A 27,334-nucleotide genomic window follows, 5' to 3' on the forward strand; every position below is an offset into this window, starting at 1 on the left:
GCAAATTGAATTGGGAGATAAGGCGTTGTAGAAGATCGAGCTCAGCATATTGAGCCCAGCCACAAACGCGTAGATTGACAGTGGATCCTAACAGCAGCGTGGTGTCTGCCCACTGTGTTGTGGTGAAGACGGAAGTGATAGGCGGACTTCCCTCTGGCCAACAATACATTCCTTTTGGAAACAGTTAAAGGAACACACCGCCGCTTGCCCAGACATGTCTACTGCATACAGAAACAGGTGAGACACAGCTAAATCTCTGCTCTTGCATGGGATGCATAAATTGGTGGTACACAATTTACTTAAGCAGCTAGCTTCCTAACCACAAAACTGGCATTAACTTTAGTGTTAGCTAGCAGCAACAGCAGCTCAGCTAACCAAACATAAGCTAAGTTATGGTTTTAGGCAAGAGTTGCAAAAACATACACTTCGTACATGCTAATACGACTTCGCTCAGTTTAAGACGTGACATTTAATGTGAAAAACAGCGAACCTCCGGGCGTTACAGGCTAACTAATTCAGCAACCTCATCATTTTAAGCAGGCACGCTAGCTCCCTGTTAGCACATCAGCTGACACATCATACTCTTATACTTCCTCAAGCCTTAACTGGCTAACAATTAGCTATCATCCAGCTAAGTACGTTTGCTGACAGTGTAGCTCTGTCAGTGGAAGGGTGAAAACAGATGTGAATTATTTACAGTTAAATTGTCGTCGTAACGCTAAATTGACTACAAATTAGCCAGATTATGTCTCTATGGAAAAACGTACTGGACTCAGTTTAGAAAGACCGTTTTGTTCAATTTTCAACGCTTTTCTCGCTGCTGTAAGTAGTTATCTTAACCCCACAGTGGGAATCTCCAGTGTAACAGGTTTTACAATTAAGGACAGCTAAAAATGGCGAGGTGTTTATGGTTTGCTCGTACCACTTTATTTTTGTTGTTCTGTTGATATTTTTACCATCCCATGCTATCACCTCAACCCATAATAAGCAAGTTTGACATTCACAGTAAGCAGGCTTCGTTTTGCCTCAAAATGAAGTGAAAAGGTGATGATTTGTCATAGCTTATGTTTTAATAGGCAAATGAATGTAAACATGCAGCAGGTCCTTCACAGATGGGTGATGGTCTGTAAGTCATAACAACTGATTCTGTGGTAGAATATGTTTTGGTTTAAACAATACAGCCTATAAGCTAGTCAAACAATAAATACTTCAAAGAATACTTGAATACTTTTTATTGATGCATATTTCAATGTGATATTTCAGTTTTTCATTTTTGCTAAATTTGCAAACCTTTCTAAATTTCTGTTTTGGCTCTGTCTTTAGGGGGCACTGATTGTAGATGGATGAGGGATTTTTAAATGTCTTTTTTATTTCAGCATGCTTCAACATAGCAAAATGTAAAGTACTTTCTAAATGCACAGTATTCTTAACATATGGTACTGAAAATGTTTATAGAAGAACTACGCACAGCCAGTTGTGGAAGAAGTGATCTTTTACTTAAATTCTAAACTACTGTACATGCTGTTTGATTTAGTCCACTGGTTCTCACCTTAGAGCTCAGGCCCCTTCAAAATTTCACAAGGTAATTCTGAGGGGTTGTGAGATGATTGATTGGAGAAAAAAGAAGACTTAAACAATGTTCTGACACATTCAACAAACTCCATCATCGTTTTGTGAAATATTGGATAATTTTACCTCTTTGGACCTTGTACAGTTCATCGGAGATTATTTTATTTTATTTGAACATTTAATGTTTGATGGAAACCATTTGAGGGGAAATCTGTGCGGTGAAAGTGCTAACAATTCATGTCAAGTGCCTCAGTTAGACATTAGAGTTTGTCTAAGGGGTAATGGTTGGAAACCGTCAAACAAACAAGCTGCAGCCTGGCTTGTGGTGTGTGTAACATCTTAGTGGTAATAGTTAACTTGAATTGCATCATTAATAAAATACTTTATGGGATTTGGCATCTGTCTAAGTAGAGAGAAGATCAGTAGTAACAAGTAAAAACTACCTTTCTCCCTTTTTCTCCTCTTTCCCAGTCCTGCTCACCTCACCCAGGTATCACTGCTGTCTCCACTTCCTGTAACCATAACTTCAAAATAAAAGCCCTCTTCAGAGTTGTGTAATTGTAACTTCACAACATTGCAGTAATGACAACTCTTTTTCTGTGGTAGAAGTGTAAAATTATGGACATAAAGTTGGCATCTTGGCCATAGATCACATGCAGGCTCGGTAGACACTGCAAATTACTGATGTTCCCTATATGCCTCATGGTAGACACTAGCTAGGCAGCTGCACACAGAGACCCTTAAGTTCTCCACTCAGTTACTGCAGCACATGTAACTGAGACAGGTGTGTGGCCAAAATGAAGTTTGGAAAGAGTAAAGTAAGGCATTCTACTCTAAGATTTGCCTAAGTTTACACCAAGTGATTTTATCTACGTGGGCAGGTCTTTAATCTACCTGCGCGGATGGCCAAAGTAGAGCTTATGAATGGGAAATGCTGATCTTGGCAGATCCCCTCAAGCTCTATCTGGCTAGATGGGATGTGTTTGTGAACTGCCATCTTGAGGTTGCTCTTTCCACACGTTTTTGGCTGCATTCATCCTTCCCTCAGATCTTACCAGCCCCCCCCAGCCCCCCACCCCCGAATTATCAGCAGAGGTCTCATTAACTCCAAAACAAACGGACCAAGTAATTAAAATTGGTAGAAACACTGAATTGTTTCTCTGTGACACGGACCCAGGACGTTGAGAGGAGGTGTTTGCTCAGCTTGTTTCTCTGTTTACTTCAGATCCAGACATCTGATGACAAAAATCCTTCATCTGGTTTAAGATTATAGTTATAACATTATAAAAAGTGACTTGAAACATGTAGTCTGGTGAAAATGTTATAATGTCCAGCCATGTGGATTTGTTGTACCTTAACGCTGATATGACAGCAAACGACAGAAGCAAATAACAAATAGCTTTGGTGACTTCAGTGATTTCAGACAATATGTTTCCTCATTGTCAGAGGAGTGGAGCTGTCAAAGGCTAATGGAACCTGAATACACCGTGCCTTCACGGAAGACCATTACCAGCCATATTGAGAAAAAGTACAATGAGGCAGCTACAGCTCTGAAAAAAGAACTTGACCGAAGTCAACAAAGTAGCAATAACAAGTGCTGCATGGACAGCTCTCAAATCTGAGTTTTATGTCACTGTCACCTGCCGTTACATGGACGGTGACTGGAACATTTCCAGTTCTGTGCTCCAGACTCGCAGCACAGATGAGAGACACAGCTGAGAACACACTGATAGTCTGAGGTGCGTTGTTGATGAGTGGAGCTTGGGAGGTAAAGTTAGTGCAGAAACATGACATAATTTTTTGGTTTGGGTGTAGGGTACGTCCTAACAATGACATCTCAACTAATTGACTTGAATTGGCTTGATTAAGTGACTTCAAAAAGTAATCAAAATACCAATCCCTAGGAACTAGTTCAGTATACCTTTCACAAGAGACTTCGTTCAAGCTTTAAATGGGTCCCAATGATTTCAGCTATTTTGTATCATTCAGATTTTTGATATCTTATATAGTTTTTGAATAATCACAGTTTATATTTCATGCTCATTTCTGACAATGTATGTGTTTATAATGCATGTGCATTGGAGAGTCCTAGAGTGGGCGATGTCAGCAGTGAGGTCATCCCCTCTAGAATTTCAGCCCCTTTGCTTTTCCAGTAGTTTTTGTGCTTCTGTTCTTCTCCTGCCCACATCTTTCACTTCTCACACACAATTTATACCTAAAATGGTAGATATTTTTGTGTTCTGTCACACACTGTGACTCACTAAGCCATAGCATTTACAGTTTTTCTGGTAGCAGCCCCTTTCTTTTGAAAAGTAAAGTCGGATCGTGCAGTAAATACATCCCAAAATCCATAGAACTCATACTGGTTCTGGCTTTGGTTTTGGTACTGGTTTTTAAGAAAGGCATTGTGAACAGAAACTTGAAGTTGCTTCCAAATGTTTGGAAGCAAGGCCAATTGAGGCCAAACATTTGGCCTGTAATGTGTGTGTGTGTGTGTGTGTGTGTATACACACGGGGATGATAGTTACATATTAATATGTATTATAGTTAAATAGGGATACCGGAGGAGAGGACTACAGTAAAATACTGGCAGCTAGATTTGCCAGCAGGCTACTGTAAATTTAACAGTATCCTGCTGTTGCTAAAATTTAGAGTTTGCTACTGTTTTTGTAAAAACTGTTATTTTTTCCTTTCACAGTAAAATACTGATGAAAGGATTAGCAGTTAATTACCGTTATTTGCACTTACCAAAATGCAATGTATATTTACAGATTTTTACTGTGAACTGCAGCACATATGTAATACATAATACTCTATACATTAATTAACTGCTAGCAAAAGAGACTACAGAGATATTTTTTCTAAACCTTGTGATTTGATAAAATACTCCTTTGTAGTCCTACTATAAAACACAATGTTTTAATAGATTGAGTAAACTTCAACCTTTAAGACAAATAACACAACTTCAAAGTATCTTTTTGGACCATTACACTATTTATTAAGCTTGTGAAAATTAAAAAAAAAAAAAAACATTCAAGAACATTTAAGACAAATTAACAGAAAAACAAAGTGAATAATTTAGACTTGTCTTAGAGTGTAGTTAAGAGACAGAATGTGTGAATGTGTGTTCACTGACTTATATAAAGTCCCACTCATTCATTTCTTTAGTAGACTGGAGACATGAGGGTTGGCTGATGTCATCTTTTTCTGGGTGACTTTGCCACGTCCAATCGTGGAGCCTCTCTCTGGATTTATCCCATTGAATCCCCTGAAAAACAAGTTGGTATGAAAAACAAGATTACTAATTGAGATAATAGCAATATAGTATAATATGATATAAATCTTTTATATAGCAAATACTCTCTCTTATCAACAACATTGTTCTTTACTACCTTAGCTGTAAGTGATGTTACATTTTATCATCTTTTTTTTAGGAATTACACATTGTCAATTAATACAGTTTATAAATTCAATGATAATTTCCTCCACAATGAGGATTAGTGAGGATGAGGATTTTGATTAGTGTCAGAAAAGTTTCCCTAACATGCCCCAGTGATTAGATGTTTTGGGCAGCTTGTATGTGACCCGTGAGATGAGACTCAACTAGCATAGTACCAGCAGAGGGATGTAAACATCTAACCTCTGAATGAATTCCAGTGAACATGCAGTGTCATCTTGGTAGTGAAGACTGAAGTTGTAGTAGTAGAAAAGACAGCAGCAAGCCTGGACAGAAAAGCTGACTAGATGTCATCCTAAATTACATGCCCCTCAGTGCTGATCTTTCAGGAATGAAAACGGCTTCCTGGTGTTTCACCTGAAACTTGACAAAGAAAAACCCATTTCAGCATTGACACCACTGTTGTCAAACTATAAATGATACCATGCCCAGGAAACTGATTGATAGACAAGCCCTGTTGTTTTAAAATAAGAAATGTATTTTTAATGCTATATTGATCGTGGACAGATCTGAATTGATGATTATTTGCTGCATGCACTATGTATGTGGTGTAATGTAAAAAACCAAAAAACATGACTTACACTTGCAAGAAGGATCAACCCCTCCAGGGTCTCAGAGAAGTGAGCCATCAGCAGTTGAATGGTGCAGAATGACAGCAGGTTAGGACTCAGTGACAGGACTCCCAGACATCTGCAGTGGTGGGTTTTTTCTTGAAGAACTCCATGTTGGCTCCTCCACACTCCTCCATAGCTGGCTCAAGTCCATGCAGCACTTTTTTACTTTTGGTTAGAAATAAAACTGAGTCAGTGAATCACACTTGGCGCTACAAAGTCAACATGACATGTTAGGTGTAGTAAAAGGTACAGATTTATTCTAGACTCCATCACACACTTGTGATGCCTGAACCTTAATATTTTTGGAAGTTCTTAGGGAGTCAGGGATGATACATACATAAGAATGATACATAAGTAAGAGGTAAGAACATGGAAACATGTTGAACATTTGTAAAGTGAACACAACTGAGGCATCAGAGAAAAGTCAGTCTAAACAGAACATGTGAACAGAGGTGGTTCTACCAGAGCAGCTTTACCAGCTCCCTTCAGCTCTAACTGACGTTAGCATTCTGTGCTAGGCTAAATACCATCAGACCACAGGCCAGCTACAGCTGAACAGCAGCTGTATTATATTAACAATCCTTTGAATATCCCTCCCTTAGCCTCAACTGACACAGTCCAGTTTTTCAAGCACAAGGACAGTTCAACTGAAATTAACGTTTTGACTGTAGTTTAGCTAGCTAACTAACAGGAAAAGGATTACATCATAGGGTTATCCTCCCTGCCAGCAAAGCCACTGTTGGCAGATGGTGCATGTGAAAGACACAGATATTTCCCCTACCATTTACTTGGGGCTGCCCTCTCATCAGTTTCAGTTTGAATGCTTCTAATTTTAGTCGCAAATGTGAGTGAAATGTTCGCACTGTCGAGCCCTGTATTCTGCTTTTGATATATTCTGCAATTTTGCTATTCTGCTATTCATATGTCCTGCTATTTTAAACATCGCTTCAATGGTTACTTTTGGCTTTCAACTTTTAACTAACTAACTGAATGCTGTGTCAGCATTCACACTATAGTTCTTCAAATCTTTATTCCTCTTCTTCCATACTTTTTTTTTGGCATCTTAACTACTTCAGCATACTTTCAGCTATAAAAACCACTCAACCACCAAAATGTTCAGCTGTTGTTCAGGGTGCTGTTATTCAACTTTTTTTTACTATTTATAATTTTTTTCACATTCAAATGAATGGATAGAATGTTCAGTTCCTTGAAAACTTTCTCCTCTTTCAAACCTAACTAGTTCAGCATACTCTCAGCTAGAAACTTCATTTAAGCTTTAAACAAGTCCCAGTCATTTCAGCTATTATTCTATCATTCAGTTTTTTTATATCTTGTGCAGTTTTGAATGACAGCAGTTAATATTTCATGCTCATTTCTGACAGTTTCTACGTTTATAATGGGTGTGTATGGTGCCAGGCTACAGTGTCCCCATAGCATGACGTCACCCACTCTAGCTTTCAGCCCCTCAACTTTTTCTGAATTTTTTTTTCTACTGTCCTCATGCCCACATCTTTCACGTCTCACTTACAATTTATACCTCAAGTTGTAGATATTTTTGTGTTCTGTCACACAGTGTGACTCCCTAAACCATATGATTTACATCTTTTGAGATAGCAGCCTCTTGAGTACTGAGAGGAGCCCTCAACTCCTCTATGGTAACTGGGTCTCTTATTTTTGGTGGGAGCAGACAAACTAGGCCAGTTTTGAAACTGTAACACTGCAGAAATGACACAGTGACACAAATGACACATCTGTTCAGTAAAGTCTCCCAGAACTGGTAGTCACCAGATTTAATCAACAGTTTTTTTTAAGAGTTTTTGAAATAATATGAGGAGCTTAAGAGATGCACAGAGCAAACTCTGACACAGTAGAGGCTGAGACCTTTATATTGCTATGGCAACCTGTGATTGCAGTTAGACATAAACAGCTGATTGTGATTAGCTGATCCCTGATGTCTGTGCTGTCTCCACACCACATACAAGCCACATGGATTCACACACAGGTCAACAGTTTTCACTTAAAGCATGTTTTAGAGCAGTTTTAGTCAGGAGTTACTTGGCAGTTAATTTCAGTTGGTGATTGTAAAATCTGTGTGTGTGTTTTCTAAGTAAAACCTTCAAGAGTGTTAAACACAACATGTGCTGTTTACACACACACAACTGAAACATACACATGACCACATTGATCATTACTAATGGTGTATTACCTCCACACACAGATCACAGAGTAAAGTAAGAAGAGAAGAGAAGAGAAGGAAAGTTAAACAGAACATGTGCTGTTTACACACACACACACACACACACGTGCAACTGACATCTATATATTAACATGTGGGCCATTCTGGTAGATTTCTCTTACACATAGATCACTGATGGGTGAATTATCTTTAAGCCGTGTTAAGGACTTCATACCTGTTTCTTTCCATTTAACTGATTGAGTCAAACCCTTAGCAGCTGATTTTACCATTAAACTGTTTCTACCTCATTTACATTTTAATTTCCAACTTTAGATTCTGCATTTCCTTTTTGGTTCTAACTACTACTCCATACTTTCTGCTACATAAACCAGATGCAGATGCAGGTTTTTGAGTAAGACTTTGCATGAAAACATCAATTTGTTGGTTATACAAAATTAGTTTTTATTTGTTGACAAGAAAATGTAGCTTTAATGGAAAATTCAGCTGTATGTTCATATTAACATACTGACTATTAAATAACTTTTACATTTTCTTCCTTGCACCCATGCTTCAGGGTTCTGGGCAGATCTTTTTTGTGCAAATAAAGTAAAACTGATAAAAACCTCTGTCTTCACCTACAGAAAATGGACTGTCATCCAGTGCCATGAATTCTGTGATTTTCCTTGGGAAGGCTTCTGTATTTTCATTGCTGATAGCACAGGCTGCTGGATTGTGGCTGGCTATCGCTAGCTTTCATTTTAGCCACTTTGCCTTTGGTAGCGTAAGTAATCAGAGAAACAAGCTGAGCAAACAGCCCCTCTCACAGCACATCTCAGCGTCCTGTGTCCAACAGCGTCACAGAGAAATGCTGATTTGTTACATGATTTGTCCACATTTTGGAGAGGAAGAGCCCTCTCTGCATAGTTCAGCTCCCAGTAAAAACCTTCTGAATGATGAACATTGAATGAATCCTAACCTAAAAACAAGCTAAGGTACCATTGGAGGCTAACAGCAACCAATTACTGATGTCCTATATCTGCCAAAGATCGTTGGAAAAACACAGATTTTTTCACGTTTTTAACTAACATGATGAATACTGAAGGAATCTTAACTTACAAATGACCCACATAGTGTGCGTTGCTTCACAATGCAAAAAGTAACTCCCACGAATCCATGACTTCTTCTCTCATCATGGCTGATCAAACTAAGAATTGGACATTTCCACTCACCAACTGAGCATGCGGTAGATCTTTAGAATGAAATATTACAAGGCTCTCAACAAAGTAAGCAAACTGAGAAAATTCTGGCTAAACATCAATACCAAAATTAATCCAAATTAGCATGTATATAGGTTTTTTAAACACAGAATTTGGCTTTCTGTTTTTATGCCTGTGTGCTGGCAACAGCTGTGAATGGAGGCATTGTGTTTTCAGGTCATCCATTCATTTGTCCATACATCCGCATGTCCATATCATTCTTGGGAAAGCAATGTCTCAGTAATGTCTTGAGGGGAGATTTAGTACAAGACCCAAGGATGAGGTGATTAGGTTTTGGTGATCAAAGGTCAAGGTCACTGTGACTACACAAACATGTTGTTGGCTGTGTGAATACAGCATTTCAAGAATTCACACTCTTGTTAACTGCAACTGGACTGGTTGGTGTAGGCATGCAACCATGAGATGGTAATTCTTGTTTATTCAATGTCACAATGTCACAAACATTGTTTTTCCTAGACTTTTTGTCCAGCGTGAAAGAGCCTCTAGATTCACATTAAAATTCTTGTTCTCAAAAGACTACTTCCTTTTTTCTGGTCAGACCCATAATAAAGATTATAATTATCAAAAGTGACAACAACACAACACAACAGCAACAGTGATTTAATGAATTTTGCCTGATGAAGGTCTGAGGATTGAAACATTGTTCATAAATAGAATGCAAGAAAGTAAATATTTCCTTTAAACCTTCCATCATTAAAGATTTAGGACTTTATGCTAGAGAAAGCACCATTAACAATACTGATTTAACATAATCATCATATCAGTGTATGAGGTATTTTATTACTGAGCAGTAGTGCAGTAATTAGTTTGGTTCTAACCCTGTTTTGATTCTTATTTCAGAATACAGGAGTTCAAAGTAGCCTTGAGTGAAGAAAACATAAACTTGAAGACTCTGAGGGAGCTTTGCTTCAATGGTAAGTTTCATACCTTGATGTATTTTGAGCTGATGATATTAGTGCAGTATGATATTCTGTTGCGCTACGTTTGACCCACTTTCCTTTATTCATCTCAGGAATCCCATTTGAAGGAGGCATTCGAGCACAATGCTGGAAGGTAAGTTGTCCTGTCTCTGTCACATTGGCCTTATGTATGAACCTTTCACACAGTTCAAAACTAATTTAGTTAGGAGTTAGTCGATAATTAAATTCAGTTGTTGATAGAAAACACATACACACAAACAGATTTTCAAAGTAAAACATCCGAGGCTTAACAGAGCCAGACACTGAAATACACAAAGAAAGAAAAGGACACTTAAACACAGCATTTACTGTTTACACACACAGACAGACAGACACACACAAACAACTAACCTCTATATGTTAATACATGGGATTTTTTTTCTACAATTTATTCTAAATATTTTGTTTTTCTTTGTACAGACACATTCATTCTGCTTCCAAATTTGTCTCTGCATTTACCTGTTTTCCTGCTATTCCTGCTATTGTTTAGAGTCTTTCTAGGCTTTCTTCTGCATTTAACTGTATTTTCTGCTGTTTTTCAGTGTTGCTTTGGCAATCCATTCAGCTATCAGTATTTTCTAGTTCAGAATAGTTGTTCTTGCTAACCTGTCATCACTATAGCTACCTGTGTTGTTCATTGCAGAACACTGAGTCATTCAGATTACTGACTTTAATGATACATCCACATCAATAGCACTTGATTCCTGAACAGGTCAGCTCAGCTATCAGCCACCTACAATGTGGTCCTGAGATCCTTACCAGGTGATTTGACTCCATTCACACCTTGAGCCATGTGACCTTTCTTGAACATCTTCCCCTCCTTCTATTGAAATATCATCTCCCACATGTTGCCAGCCTAATCTTGGCAGTTAATTTGCACATGGCTTATCAGTTACTATATGTTGATTACATTGTCGTCACAGGTTGCTGATGACACCTACTTTTAATTTGGCAGAATCTGTCACAATGACAAATGTCTGTTCAGCCCCTTCACATAAAATCAAACCAGTTTAAGCTCCTACACCAAACTAAACAAGCAAAACTAGAGATTGATCCAACTCAAATCTACAGACAGCTCTTAGTATTACCACCCCAACAGGGAGAAACTTGATAGAGTAGAATCCACACACTGTTCATCCATCCATTATCTATACCACTTATCCATTAAGAGTCACGTTGGGGCTGGAGCCTATCCCAGCTGACATTGGGTGAGAGGCAGGCTACACCCTTGACAGATCACCAGTCCATCACAGGGCCAACACATATAGACAAACAACCATTTGCACTCACGTTACACACTGTTCAGTGAAGTCAAATTTCATATATATACAATCACAGATTTACCCTAAGGGAGCTTAAAATCTGTACAGCATATGACACACCCTGGCCTTGACTCTTGAATTGGATAGGGAAAAACCCTCCAAAAAACAGGCATGCAATAGATGGTGTGTATAGCAAATCTACAGTATGACCAAAATTTGATATTATAAACATACATGAAGAATACGGGAGAGGACATCAAGGACATCATTCACAATCTTTAGGAGAAAAGAAGAAAAACAACAGAGAGGGAGAAAGACAGAGAGAGGAAGAAGCTGGGACTTGGGAATGGAAATATCCAGATCCTGAACATCTAGAATGAGGCATAGACAGCCAGGGGGGAAAGAGAGGTCTTAGGACAGCTGATGGTCCAGCACTGAAAGCCTGAGTGAAAAGAGAGGACAGAGAAGAGAAAATAGGGAGAGAAGGAGAGGGAGAAAAGACACAGAGAGCTTGAACTCTCGTGCTTTAGGGAATTAAATAGAGGGTTAGAGAGATGCAGTGGTTATCAGAAAGTTTACAAAAATGTCAGCAGGACCACATAGACTACACTGTACGCACTTTAATAGATTAACTGTGACTGAGACTGACCTTATTATCACTATTTTGTGTTACTATTCTATTCTACTATGCAACTTTGTATGCAGTCAAACCAATGGAACCAACTGAACAGTGCTATAGTTTATCTCTGAATGCTAGATACTAAGTTGCTTCCACTGGATGTCCGACACCTAGTGTCCCCAGTGTTCTCTGAAGTCCCATGAAGGGACGGGACCACCCCCCCCCCCCGAGAAACACTATAGTAGAGGAAATTAGTAGAGAAATAGGTTTAGAAACCAATATCAGCTTAGACAATGGATTCAAAAGATATAGTCTCAACATTTGTCAAAACAGAGAATATTTGGCATTCAACATAATACTTATGGTTCTACGGAAAAAGCTGGAGATGTGGAACTTATTTTGTAAATAATGTCATCCATTCTACTGCAGAAAAAACATGAATAGTAAAGGGCAAGCAGCTAAGAGATGGCTGCCTCTGAGTAACTTGGTTACACTGTTTCTTGTCACTGATTAAAGAATAACTCAGAGATTCCTGAACCTGGGCTTTATTTTCCCATGTGTTTGTGTGTAAATAATTGATAGGTACACAGATATTTGCAGTTGGTGCTGTATTGAGTAGGAACAGTGTACCTGGAACTGCTAAACGGCTACTGAAATGTAAACAAACTGCAAAATTGACCTTGTCAGAGTCCACTAAAGTGCCTGTTTTTGCCAATGACAGGCTCGGATTGTTATTATGAGTGTTTGACAACATTATGGATAGGATTGCAACAGAGACAAATCTTTTTATTTTTCTTAAAGAGTAAGACTCTTTTTGTTTAACCAGAAACAGCTGTTTTAAGTGAGAAAAATGTGCTGCTCTAGCAGCAAACAGAGCACACTTGTACACCCACATGTCATTGGAGGTAGAAGACCTTTCAGTTTAGATTTTCCCAATATGTGCTCCAGTTTCCTACAGGGCTGCTTCATAGTACATGTTTTTTCAGTAAAAGCAAAATGAAGACGTCTTAGGAAGTGTAGCTTAATTGACGAGACAAGGCGGAGTTGTGTTTAAGTCACTGATACAGTTTTCAACAGGGTCAATCACTGCAGTGAAAGGGCAGACCAGTCTGATGAGTGTACAAGAGTATACAAACTGGCTGCAACCAAAAGTATCAATAAGTTCCTTTTATTTAGATGATCAGAGGCCTTATTTAGGGGACTATTAAAATAACTTCTCATCAGAATGAGTGACAAGGTCTGAGATAAATTCTTTGCAGTCTTCTAAAGAATTGTCAATGAGGTCCACATGGTCTATAGAGTACCACAATGTTGACTGGTCAGTCGTTCAGATCCAAATCAAATCAAAAAAGCTTGTTTAAAAGTGTCACAAAAATCCAGCATTAGCATGGAAAAACAAAACAAAACCATTCAGGACTTTAAAAACAAACAGCAAAACCATAAGAATCTATTCTGAAGCTTGGAGGCGAATGAAGAGAGCCTAGTGTAGGCTCGACAAGGACGACTGACTGATTCCATTGCACAGGGTCACTTTTTCAAAGTCAGAGAATGAGAGGAAAGGATTTTGGTAATGGTATGAAACCAGACTTTACTGCTGCCTTTACCTGAGTCAAAGATCACACCAAAGAACAACTTTAGATTTGTACTTGTTTAGTTAGAGGTAGTTTTAAACCATTCAGCTTCTAATATCCTTGTAGCATTCTGTGGGGCACTTTAGATTAACTTATTATTTGGTGTTAGGAGGAGATAGAGCTCAGTGTCATCAGTGTAACCGTAGTAGAAGATGTTGTGTTTATGAATGATTTTGCCTAATGGCAGCATGTAGATGGAGAAGAGAATGAGCCCTAGGATGGAACCCTGAGGTACCAAAGTTTGCTGGAGAGGTGGAAAAGTTGTTAATGTTGACTTAAAAAATTATGAGAGAAGGTTAACCAATTTAATGCAGAGCCATCAACAGCAATTCCATGCTTGAGATGGTCTATTAAAATGGTGTGATTAACCGTGTCAAACTGTGTCTACTGGTACTGAAGTCCAGTAGAGTAAGGATAGCACAGTTACCAGAATAGGCACTGAGGAATAGATCATTGTGGACCTTGAGCAATGCAGACTCTGTACTGTGAGCCGGCCTGAAATTTATCCAGGATGTTTTAATCAAAGTAAGACAACAGTTTAGACAGAATTGCTTTTTCTAGAACCTTGGATAGAAAGAGTAGTCTTGAGATGGGATCCGATCTTTAAGACCAGCAGGTCATAAGGAAAGCCCATGCCATAGTAGACTGTACTGACCACCCCCTGCAGATGAACTTTGAGCTTCTGCCTTCAGGTAGAATATGCAGATTTCTGAATTTATGAATGTATTTTTTAAACACCTGACTGTGACAAAATTTCCCCTAGTGGGATAGTAAAATTTGACTTGAGTTGACTTACTGAGTAAAGCTTACTTGTTTGACATTGGAGGGTGCTGGTTGCCAGAGAACTGCATATAATGGAAGGGATGCTAGGACTGATGAAGTCAACAAGTGGGCACAATGTCCAGGGGGCAGGCGACAGGTTTCATGTTAAAAACAGTCTCACTGAGTGAGGTCAATGAGATGGGTAAGAAAAATAAGGTATCTGGGCAGAACAGTTGGCTTTTGTTGGGGGTAGGGGATGTCAGCTTTAATATGTTCTACTTAGTTGGTGAAAAACTTTAAGAATTCTTCACATTGAAATGAATGTTTAGTATGGGTCCAGGAGAAAGGCAGGTGAGAGAATTTATAGTACTGAAAAGGACCCAAGACTTCAGGCAGTTCATAGAGATGTGTTCAGAAAAATGCTAAGCACTTGCTGCCTTAACTGTTAATTGATATTTTAACAACTGGTCTCTCAGCATTTCAAATTAAATTTGGAACTTAAGGCCTTTTCATGTACAGCATGACACAAATATAGAAACTGAAGTGAAAGTATGAAATATTTGTCTGTGAATATACAGGAGCTGAAACTCCACCATGGCTGGTTCTGGACATATTTTTAGGATGTCAGTGGGACACTTTGAAGGATGCACCTGCTGCATTTGGGGAGGCAAAGGACCAACTACTTGGATCATTTATTTATTTATTTATTTATTTATTTATTTATTTATTGCGTAAGCTCAGAAAAATCTAACTTCTCTCAAAAAAAAGACACTGAAAGTCAATGAAAACACATTACCTTGAAGATTTGAAAATATTTGACCATATGTGTTCTGGATGAACAATGGCATGATTTTGACTGTTGATAAACACAAAATCATTGAAGGGTGAAATCCACTGGTTTGAGTACTCAGACTATTTCGTCTAGACTTAATGAGGATGCAATATACATCACAAAATGCCTAAGCATGTTCATTTTTAAAAAGATTAAGTGATGCATTTCATTAACTGTTAGCATACAGCACTTTTTCACTGCATATTACCTAATAATATTATAACAAAAACAACAAAAAAATGAATTGACCTGCAAATTTATCACACAAATAAAACGTCCTCAGTGTGAAAAGGCCTTTATCCTGCTTTTAAGCTCGGCCTTTCTGTATTCCCTTCGTAGGACCCTAGTGGAGTTGTTAAGATTGAGGCTGAGATTTAGGCCCCAGGCTTTTTTACTCTGAGAGGAGCGACAGAGTTAAGAATAGAACAGTTGTTCAGTACTAAGTTGGGGAGGAGGGGTCTCAGTAGTAGAGATATTTTGAGCAGCTATGAGGGCAGCTGAAAAAATACCTGTGGTGAAGGAGTGCACTAAGAGCTACAGGGAGGACTGACTTTGATGGCGAGACAGAGAGAAAAGGCCGATGATCTGTGACAGGAAGGCTGCAAATTGTGTAATTAAATTGCTTCGTGACTTATGCCGGCGATAAACTATTGCACTTAATAAAGGATTAAATGTTGCTGCTTTAATTATTTTAACGACACAGAGGAGCACGCTCACTGTTGGTTTTTCACGTCGAATGGGGCAATAGCCAATCAGGAAGCGAGCTGACTGGATGGAAGCGCAACAAACAAAAAACGTTGCTTTCCGCCATGTTTATTTACTCTAAGGTTGTGTTTGACCGCGCAAGATTTCGAGTTTTGAGAGTCCAGATTCTGATTGTCGGTGAACAGAATCTGTATGTGTGAGCTTTGCTGGCATTTTTGTTGCACACCACACTCTGTAAGAACAAAACTGGGAAATCTGCTGTTATTTGTCAATATGTGTATGATCTCTCACATTTTCTAAATCAGGTAAGATTTAAAAAATCTTTTGGCGTGCACCCCGCTGTAAAGGTGGGCCCATACGGATTCCCCATTCTGTCTCTGTACATTTCATAAAAAACGCTGAGGCGAAATGATATAATATGATACAATATATCCCCACGTTGAAAAGGCTGTGTAAAAGGGGCTAATGGGATCCTGAATGATGCAGGCTGTGTTTGCTGTGTGTTTAGGAAGGTGTACATTTGGACGAATGTAGTTGAAATTTGTTCTTGTTCTTCCTTAGCTGAAGTAAATCCACAGGTTGTTTTCAAATAGGCTGAGGTGAAAATTGCCATCAGTCAGTCACATCGTCATATTTTACCTCATCATGTGATCAAAATGAGGTATGTGTTTGAAGGGCCAGAGTTTCTAAATTATTTTACATGGCAACATATTTTCTTTATAGAAACATAGTAGAGATCTATTACAAGATATAAAAGTAACACATGAGGTACTCATCAGAGTGTAAGGTGGTTTTCTAATCTGCTAAATCTAAATCTGCTAAATTACCTGACTTTTGATTTGCAACATGTTCACTTGAGGGAAATCTCCAAAATCCTAGTTTTTACTCTATCCTAGCATATTTTTTGGTGCCTATCTCCTAAATCTTAACTTTGTACATTTTGCATCTGTGGAAACTTTGGGATCTTGACTAGAGTTTAAAATGATGCTTAGTGGCTTGAAAGACCAGATTGTATGAGTTGATAGTGACACCGTTGCACGTGGATCCAGCAGGGTTGAAGACTTACACACACACACACACATACACACACACACACACACACACACACACACACACACACACACACTCACATTTTTGGCAAAACAGTATTTAGCATTTTTACCTAACAATAACTGTTTCTTTGGCAAAGTATAGATATTAGAAACTAGTTCCTGTTGTAAATAAAACATGACATTTGAAGATTTCCATGTGACTGAAGTGGCACTGATCAAACTGCTGTACATTTGACTATATGGATGTGCACAATGTTCTTATCTGACTTCTTGACTCAAGATTGTTTTGCCCTCATTACAGATCCTTCTTAATTACCTACCTGTTGATCAGAGATTATGGGAGTCGTTCCTCAAAAAGCAGAGGTAAGTGGAATATGTTAAAATCTTATCACTCAGCTTGTAGGTTTGAAGACTTTAGCCACACAATATTTTTTGGTGTCACTAGGCAACCACAAAATCATCTGCTATCAACCAGCATAGCTGATGACATTAGCTAATGTTGGTAGCTAAAAATACCCACTTAAGTTGTGACTCACCAAGCCTGATGCTGTTTATTATGGAGTTCTCTCATTGTGGAGCCAGCGTGAAAAAAACACCCTGCCAATGTTTCCTCAATTTTCCTTCTTTATATTTGAGCGGACAGAGGACAGACAATCCTGTTTTCACCTCTTTTCACTACTTTTTTTCAGATCCAACAGCAGAGAGAGCCTCTGTAACAAGGCATTTTTGAGAAAAAATGAAAAATGAATTATTGCAACTAATGAATGAAGATTAGTGCTGTCTTTAATTTGCCTGGATATGAATAAAATAAAATTATTTGATTATAATAATATTATATTTGATGATTAAGATGACATCCTCATTGTCTAATCTGACCATTAGTCCTTGACGCAAAGATGTAATGTTTATTATCGTATATGATGGAGAAAAGCTGAAAAAACCTTTGAGACTCTAAAATCAGAGAAGGTTTAGTATTTTTCTATGTAGTATGACTGATGACTGACTGATTAATTAATTAACTAACGTCCAATGTCTCCCACAGGGATGTTTACTCCCAGTTCTTAAAAGAAATGATCATCCAGCCTGGTATTGCCAAAGCCAACTTGGGCCTTTCCAGAGAAGATGTGACAATGGAAGACCATGTGAGTGAAGTCTCTTTGTTCTGGTGTTCTCTTTCCACAACAGTGATGAATTTGAGGCCTGATTGAACACAGGTACATTATATTACATTTACTCATTTAGCATGCTATTGTCTAAAGCAACTTAAAAGTGACGGACAGCACTAAAGCCTCAGTACAGTAGTAAATACTAAGGGCTAAATCTATCAGGCTAAGTGCAAGGAAATGTTAGAGGTGTTAGGATAGGAGGTGCTCTCAGAGGAGATGAGTCTTCAGAAATTGTTGAAGACAGAGAGGGACACTCCTGTTCTGATAGGATGTATGAGCTGGTTCCACAATCTTTGAAGAACAACTGCCAGCAGTTTGTCCTGCAAGGGTCTATAAATGACTGGAACCCTTTAACTCAAGTTTGATAATTAAACTCATCAATCAGTGTCATAATTATCAGAATAAGTTGTATTTTTGTTAACATACTTTAAACTTACTAGTACTCCTGCTCTGTGATTTTTTTTCTCTTTATTGTTGTTTTAGCACAAAAGTCTACATTAATATGATAATTACACATATTATGTTGTACAACTGAACATTTCAGTTTCACCACCAACAAATACATACACTAATGTTATACTGTGCTGAATACTGACAACTAAAAAATGTTCTTGTTATGTTTTAGTAAAATGCAGTTATAAGATCTTATGATAATTCCTGCAAAATCATAAATATAGAAATGTAACAATCATCATCAGATTCAATTGAAAACACTGCTACCCAATAGCACCACTGATGCTAGCTGTCACTGGATGGAACTGAATAAAAAACCTCTACTCTGGCCCTGATAGGCACTGCATGCAATGCATTCTGTCCGATTTAAAGAAATAGCCTCTTTTCCAGCTGCGAAAGTCCCCTGTGAGATATATACAATCACAGGGTTTGCTCAGTCGGCTGTATCAAATCACTTATGACTGGGGCAGAGACTGAATCTTTGTTTTATCTTATTTTTGTTTTTCAGCCTCTAAATCCGAACCCAGACAGCAGGTGGAATACCTACTTCAAAGATAATGAAATTCTCCTACAGATTGACAAGGATGTAAGGTATTAGTCCTTCTTTAGTTAGTTTGTTATTGGTGGTATGAGATTCTAAAAGATACCACAGCCTGTCACTGTGTGTGCTTTTATGTAAGAGATACAATCCAGATAACAGAGAGAGACAAAGTAAAACCAAATGAAAATATATTATTGTCTGTATGTTTCTAGGAGGCTGTATCCAGACATGGCATTCTTCCAGCGTCCTACTGAATACCCTTGCCAACTTATCTTAGATCCTCAAAATGATTATGAGACGTTGCGTCGACGAGTTGAACAAACAACCCTTAAAGCACAAACTGTAAACCGCAACCGCAGTGGAGTTACCAATGTAAGTGTTGTGTGTGTGTGTGTAAGTTCTGTTTATGTTAAACACACAGTAGGTAACAATACAGTGCTTTAAAAATGTATCAATAAGCTGCTCAGAGAACACATCGGAGTCACTTTGTGTCACATTAGACAGAATCCAGGAATTATAATATATAATTATAATAATTATTATTATTATTATTATTTAATTATTATTATTATTATTATTATTATTATTATTATTATTATTATTGCTACTACTACTATTGGTGTTGTTATGTTTGATGGTTCCTACTGAGCAATTCTATTCAAGCAGGCTGTAAAGCAAATGACCACAGATGATGTAGATGAATCCAAATATAATTTTATTTGAAGTTAGGAAGCCCTTAGACTCCAGGTAAAAAATGTAAACTAATTTACACCTAACGTGAGTGTACTACTGATCAATTGCATCTGAATATATCATGGAGTTGCATAGGTTGCATGTGGGTTTTTGCATCAGTGTCGCTGACTAGGACTGGCTGAAGTGGAGATATGTTAATCTGTTTGAGCCATTTTCCCAAGTCCCTGCACACCAGTCTCTGGTAAAGTGAATATGTTCTCCCAGGTCAGCTCTCCTGGAAAGGCGTTAAACTTGTATCCATCCAATGAATATGAGGTGTTGCCCAATGGGAGTGAAGCACACTGGGAGGTGGTGGAGCGGATCCTCTTCATCTATGCTAAACTCAACCCTGGGATTGCCTATGTACAGGGCATGAATGAGATTGTTGGGCCAATTTACTACACTTTTGCCACAGACCCCAACAGTCAGTGGAAAGGTTAGTAATGTTTGAAGTGAAAATGTGAACATTCAAGATGTTTCACCTGTAGGAAATAAGTAGAATCCTTTCATGATTCCTGTCTGCTTCATTGTTCAGAGCACGCCGAAGCCGATACGTTCTTCTGTTTCACCAACCTGATGTCTGAGAACAGAGACAACTTTATCAAGAGCCTGGATGACTCTCAGTGTGGCATTACCTACAAAATGGAGAGTGTGTACTCCATGCTCAAAGACAAAGACCTGGAGCTCTATCTCAAGCTGGTGAGGTCAAGGCTTTGATTATTTTCTTGTCTGACTGACATGGAAAATGCCCATCACACGTTCACAGAGCCCAAAGTGATGTTCTTAATGTCATGTTCTGTCTGACCAACAGTCCAGAACCCAAAGAAATATGGTTTACTATGCTCCAAGACAAAGAGGGGCTGGATTCTCACATTTGAGAAGCTGGAACCAGTGATTGTTTGCCATTTTTGTGCTTTTTAACAATTATTTCATTGTTTAAATTAACTCCTCCTGTGTATCCCATATAATCAGTGTAGGGAGGGAGCCTGTTAAAGGATGGGATCACATTTTTCAAACAATCTTGAAACAACACTTACATGCCCACTTGTGCCAGTTTTTGTCGCATTACTTCCTCTGTAAGGAGATCCCTTCTAGACAAGACTGTATTATATATTCCCATCTAAAAGGAGCAAGTCCATGCATAAGTTCACCAGAAGTTAATATGACACTTGAGCAACCTGTGTTAATGAAATCTAATGATTATTTTAATAGTATGGATCTCTCTGACTGTGTCATGGTCCTTACACTATAGCTCAACAAGGGTGTCTGGAGAAATGCACACAAAAAAGATTGTTAGTTATCAACTTTTTAGTTCACAACAAGTCTTCATGTAACAGTAAGATGTCCATGCTGCTAAGGAACAATAACCTGTGCTAATCAGATGAAGAAAAAAGCTCTACATCCATTTTAGGTTTTGTTTTGAACAACCTAAGTCAAGAAGCATTGCATTGACATTCCTATTTCCTCTTTATGACTCTCGTTTTTTGCTGTCCTTACAGGAAGAGCAGAACATCAAACCTCAGTATTTCACATTCCGCTGGCTGACCTTGTTGTTATCTCAGGAGTTCCTCCTGCCAGATGTCATCCGCATCTGGGACACGCTGTTTTCTGACGAGGACCGATTCCACTTCCTCATCCTGGTCTGCTGTGCCATGCTCATGTGAGCTTTTCAGACTGTGTTCTTTGCATTCCTGCAGCACTGATGTTTCTGACTCCTCATGTGAATCATGGTTTCTGTTGATTTTGTCTTTTTACAGACTCATCAGAGATAGTTTATTGGCAGGAGACTTCACAGTGAATATGAGATTACTGCAGGTGAGGCTTTTGTAATATACAGTGACACATGAAAACCATAAAGCTTTATATTCACATCGTAGACATAAACTGACTGACACAGACTGATTTTTTTCCACTGATGTTCCTATCAGGATTATCCCATCTCAGATGTCCACACCATCTTGACCAAGGCCAAAGAGCTGCAGGATAACTCCTAACCTGTTCACTCGTGTCCTCCTGTCTTCTCTGCTCAGATGTGGTAGGTGGGAGCTCAAACATTAGACACATTGTCATGTCAAACATGTATGATGAGAGGACCTGATCAATAAAGAGCCTAGACAGATGTGTTGGGAAAACCAGCACACTGCTTTTTATCCTGATGTCTGATGTTTGGTCAGTGGGGACTGCTGTGAAAACCTGGAGGACTTGCTGCAACTATTGTTTCCTCAAAGTGAGGAGGAGATTCTACTTGTTTCTTGATGCTTTATGGGAAAAGGCTGCCTTGGTTCATGGTCCTCCTCCTCTCACAGCCATCTCTCCCACAGAAACTTGTGCTTAGATAATGGTGTTTGCACTGAACATCTGAGAGAGAGAGCCACATTAGACCTACACTACCGATGTTAGTTTGTCATGAAAACATTCTAAACTGGAGCCAAGAGTTTAAGAAAAATCCCACTGAGATCATGTATGTAGTGAGTCTGTAATTGGGTTGAGCAACAGTGCATGTTCTTTAAGGGTTTTTTTTTTAATTTTTAAAAGCTGAACATTTTTAATTTAAGAAACATGTATGCCTTATCTGTTTAATGATGTGAAAGAGGAGACAGTATTTCAGCATATATTTTCTGTCTGGTAAAATAAATTAAAGTTATGGACCTGGCCTGTTTAATATTGTGTTTGTAACCTTCTAAAAAGCATTATGTCTCAACAATGCCTTTTGGCCCACTGGAAATATAGATGAAGTTCTTTGTAAAGTCATATTACTTTGACAGAACAAAATTGTGGTGTTTTTCACATATTATTTGCTGAGCTTTTTCTCCAACCTGGGTTTACATGTATCACTACACAATGTATCACATTAAACAGTAGTTTAATGCAATTCTTAACACTGCAGCCATGGTGAATCATTCAGTGTGACTGACTAGATAATGTGAGTTATTTTCAGGTAGCAGCATAGCATCCTCATCTCTCTTCATAATTCATACTCATGGCTGTAAGGCTGCTGGCTTCTGCTCTTACTAACCGGCAGCAATTAGACTCACTATGTCTGAAATGTACCACTGTTAGTGTGACCAGTACATTAACACATCTAAGTGTTTTTCAACAATAGTATAAGAAACAGAATTTTAAAATGTGAACTGAGCTTTAAACAGAGACACACTTGTAAAGTTTGAAATTGGCAGAAGTTTTATTTAAATGATGAACTATCTGAACAGAGAATAACTATTACAAATTTCAATAGGTAGTCAATGCCAGCTTATGATACCTAAGCATGACACACAATAACATCATGTTTTTTTAAACTATTAATTTGATATTTAGCTTGAAAAACCTCCCCCTTACTGTTACCCTTTTATCTGTTTGCTGAAAAGTCAGTAACAGTGGAGTAGGTTGGAGTAGTAGGACTGAACACCACAGTGCAGTTGCTCTTCTAAATACAAATCCCATTTCACACTAGAAACAGGCCTGCAGCTGATTGTTTTTTAGGAAATTAAATCCTTGTTAACTTTGGATTTAAGGCTAAAATAGCCCTGGGGGTTAATGGTACAGATGAACCTTTGGTTAAAGCTGATAATGTTCAGTGTGAAACACCAGCACAGCTTTACAGAATATATTGATTCCTGTTACTTTATTATTTTATCATGTGTAATTCAACAAATCACCCACCATTTGATCTGTGTGGCAGATTTGTCATGGCTTTGGATTAAGTACAGGTTCTAATTTCAGTGTAAAATTGCGTTTTCAAACTACTACTGTTGAAACTGCTCCAGTAACCAGCTTGTAACATGGTAATAAGGTTAATCTGAAGGAAACAATTGTAATCTCAATCAACAATTTAAAAGCTGAAATGATGTTGATGATGCTTTTTGAATCATGTAATGCATACTAATGTGTAGGCATTCTATGTTCACGTTAAAATGAACCAGGATGAAACAGGAATTCATGCTGAAGAGGTCACAGTATCTCACTCAGTATCATTCTATTTTATGACCCTCATATACATGCCCACAATAGTAAGAGACACCATCTCCAGGACATATATGTATTTTTTTTTTATATATTTTTTTATTAACACTCCGTAAAAGTGGGATGGGGCATTAAAATTCTTGATCTACCCTGTCTGGTTTTTCTGCTACAGAAGATTGAATCAACTCTTACTTGTCCCAGTCAAAACACACTATCGTAGTCTTGAATATTGTTGAGGGCTGTGTGTGTGTGTGTGTGTGTGTGTGTGTGTTGGTTCTGTTTATGGTAAACACACAGTAGGTAACAATACAGCGCTTTTAAAATGTATTAATAAGCTGCTCAGAGAAGACATCTGAGTCATTCTGTGTCACATTAGACAGAATCCAGGAAAGTGGTTCCAGCACTGTCCCAGATTTTGTTCAGCTTTTGTCTTTAAAATGTTTGGGTCCCAAAACTAAGGCTTGTAAAATATATTTTGTTTATATTATTGTATTGTATTTTTCTATGTTTTTGGCTCTTGATATTTTTCTTCTCTTAAAAATGCTTTATCTGGGAAAACATGTTTGGGTTTTAATATCTTAAAGAGTTATTTGTAGCCTCAACAGACTGTAGGATGGAAGACAAACATGTTCTCAGTATGACTGAACCATTAAAAGCCTGTACTACATGTCTCTTGATTTTCTGCTGTTTTTGAGGCAAGAAAAATGAAATAATATCAAGGGCTGAAAAATATGAAAACATAAGATTTGAACAGAAATATTTTACAGGTCATGGGACCCCTTCATGATGTAGACATGGTCTGAACAAAATCTGAGACAATGTTACAACAACCTTATCTGATTTGACAAAGAATGACCTGTTTATTTGTGGGAGGTTTGCATCAGAGATGCTCTTTCATTAAAACTGCTAAAATTGCTCAGCATCCCATAACAAATCAGAATTGATGTTATCCTCTGTCGCCAAAAACTCTGCTGGTGCTGGCAAATAATAAGAGTTTTGCATTCAGCTTTCTTGTGTGTTTTTTGAGTGTAGGAGAAACTGAAACATCTGAAATCCAGATGGGAGACAGTTTCATATTATTTCCTCCGTAGGCTCTGTGCCTCAGCACATTCAATCTGAAAGGAAATAATGGATACTACATTAAAGCAACATGTTGACGTCAGTATCAAAAGTAATGTGACGGAAGCCCTTTGAACACATCGTGCCTAAAGTTCAGAGGTTCAGAGGTTCAGAAGTCACTGGACAGATTCACATGAAGTCAGACAAAATCAACATAATTAATATTTTGTGGAAAATCCTTTTTGATCCATAGGCATCACCATATGCTGTGTTTCCTCCCTGGTAATGCTCTCCTGGGCCTTCATTCCAGCCTTCCTCTGCTCTCGTTGTTGTGGGGTCTCTGCATTTACTCTGGTCCTCAACAGGTGGAATGCGATCGAGATCAGGAGTGTGACTCAGTTGAAGATATTCCACTTCTTCACCCTGAAGAGCTCTTTGGCTGCTTCGTCAGTGTTGATGCATTTGGCTGAAACTGAATACAGAATCCACCTGTATACCTCTGTATTCATTCTGTTGCTTCTGTCAGTAATGAAATCATCAGTAAAAGCCAGTGTGCCAGTTCCAGTGGCAGCCATACAGAACCAAGCCATAACAGAACCAAGTGCTGATATGGTGGCTCTGGGTCCTGAGCTGTTTTCTTCTCTCCATCATTTTGATAGAGGTTGATTTTTATGCCTGGACACCAGTGACTCTGGGACACGTGTCTGCTCTTTTGTGCATAAATTAACACTGCCCAAGAAACATTTAGTAGCCAACTGTGCAGTTACTACTGAACGCTTGGAATTTGGGTACTATGTGTTAAAAGGGCTCTGACACAGTGCTTTCAGTACTGACATACTCTAATTAAAGCTTAGTCTTGGCACTTAAACGTAGTCTGCTTTATTTGATTTGAGATTGAATGTGAGTGGAGTGCTGGCAGACTACATATAGATAGGACAGGCAGTGGCTTCATTAAGGATGCAGACCCCTTAAACATCCCGTATTTTACTCTTTTTCAATGTTTCATTCTAAGTTTTGATATTCATAAGGAGTACAGAATAGCTTTACCTCCTCTGCCACACTTTTCTTTGGAGCTCTAGTAAGAACAGGGTGTTTTGTGTCTGCCTCTGAACCTGAATGACACACAGGCAGGCCAGGCACAGCTAACAGGTAGCTTGGTAAAGCTCATTAGTAAATGGAAATGGTGATTGCCACAGCTGAGGGAAATGTTAAGCAGTCAGTGCTCAGATGAGCTGAGCAGAAAATTCTCTGGTGTTTCAGAGAAATATGACTCTCCTTTGGAAGGCTGGGCAATGATATACTTGCTTCCTGACATCTGACTGAATGACAGTTTAGTGTTGTGTAGTTAATAAAGTAAAACAACAACAAAAACAGGCTGGACAGTGGGTCCAGGAGACTGAGGACGGTGACTGTATACAGTACCTGTGACATCAAAGTTAGTGAAACCCTGAAGGCTCATTTAGTTAATGAATGTCCAGAATATTCTGTTCTGTTTCAAAGGAGAAAGAGCAGGCATTCTGATGAAAACAAAAACACATTTTGCATTTGAAGTATTTTTATCATGTGCAAAAGTGTTGGGTTGTGTGTGTGTGTGTGTGTGTGTGTGTGTGTGTGTGTGTGTGTGTGTGTGTGTGGAGGTGGAGCGGGGCGGGGCAGCGTTCATTATACTCTGTCTTATGTCAGTTATTTGCATGATTCCAATTTTGTAAACACATTTTTGTAATGTCTCCAGTGTTAAAACTTGTATATATGTTTTTACATGTTTTCAGATGTATGCACATTAAAATGAATGATTATATGAATTAAATTTCTTGCATTGTGAAGTGGTGTGAGTAAGCCTTTTTATATACAGGAAATACTCCTGTCTCATTGGTTTTAATTTATATTTGGAAAAATACCCCAACAGATGTTGCATGATATTACCATGTGTCAAGGACACCTCTTGGACATAATGAGGATGTATTACAGAACTTTAGAAGCCTGATGCCAGACTGCATATGCTAATAAACCCAAATACACTAATGGCAGCACTGGCAAGCTGGGTGAGGAGAGGTCAGCTGCTCAGGAGAGATCAGCTGGGTGAGGAGAGATCAGATGCTCAGGAGAGATCAGCTTGGAGCAGAAGCTGGCAAATCACTTTCTCTTTCACCATTATAATGGTAATCTGCCACCAGGCTTTTAAAGGGAATGGGAGATGGCACTGTGATTGGTTTATGCCATGTTATGCCCCAAAACACACCCTTGATTAATTTACTTATTATTTAGCACAAACCTTTTGAACTATGCACTAAGCCTTTTTTTCTTCCATGAAATTAGCAGAAGTGGATTTGAACAGACCCTAAATGCACCTGTCCCATGAGAATAAGCTGTTGGAACAAAGCCCTGTCATTGTTGTTTTGTATTTTTCATTAGTTTTTATTTTTATTCGGTTTTTAATGTCTTTGTTTTCAGTTCAGTTTAGTTATAAGTTGTTGCCCAGAGTGGGTTTACTAATTTCATTCTTTTCTT

At 38.4% G+C, this 27,334-nt stretch overlaps 1 protein-coding gene across 2 annotated transcripts; it reads left to right on the forward strand.

The window, feature by feature from the left end:
- Positions 1–26,649, forward strand: tbc1d13 (TBC1 domain family, member 13). Of its 2 annotated transcripts, XM_051072700.1 has the most exons (13): positions 1–237; positions 9,934–10,007; positions 10,106–10,146; positions 17,217–17,278; positions 17,958–18,057; positions 19,043–19,125; positions 19,288–19,447; positions 20,033–20,243; positions 20,343–20,506; positions 21,307–21,467; positions 21,565–21,622; positions 21,736–21,842; positions 25,080–26,649. In XM_051072700.1, the coding sequence occupies exons 1-12, from the start codon at positions 215–217 to the stop codon at positions 21,799–21,801; spliced, it is 1,203 nt and encodes a 400-aa protein (XP_050928657.1). In that variant the 5' UTR covers positions 1–214; the 3' UTR covers positions 21,802–21,842; positions 25,080–26,649. The 2 variants fall into 2 exon arrangements, with proteins under 2 accessions (XP_050928657.1, XP_018557455.1); XM_018701939.2 differs by having other exon boundaries at positions 2–237; positions 21,736–26,649.
- The last annotated feature ends 685 nt before the right edge of the window (positions 26,650–27,334 follow it).

Source organism: Lates calcarifer, linkage group LG9, assembly GCF_001640805.2.
Source record: "Lates calcarifer isolate ASB-BC8 linkage group LG9, TLL_Latcal_v3, whole genome shotgun sequence".
Classification (NCBI taxonomy): domain Eukaryota; kingdom Metazoa; phylum Chordata; class Actinopteri; family Centropomidae; genus Lates; species Lates calcarifer.

What these genes read in the sequence shown, in the direction of transcription:
- tbc1d13 (XM_051072700.1), top strand. Translation starts at nt 215, where the DNA reads ATGTCTACTGCATACAGAAACAG. An exon ending in TCTACTGCATACAGAAACAG is followed by an intron (nt 238 to 9,933) that starts GTGAGACACAGC and finishes TTCTTATTTCAG; the next exon opens with AATACAGGAGTTCAAAGTAG. An exon ending in TGGAGCTCTATCTCAAGCTG is followed by an intron (nt 20,507 to 21,306) that starts GTGAGGTCAAGG and finishes CTGTCCTTACAG; the next exon opens with GAAGAGCAGAACATCAAACC.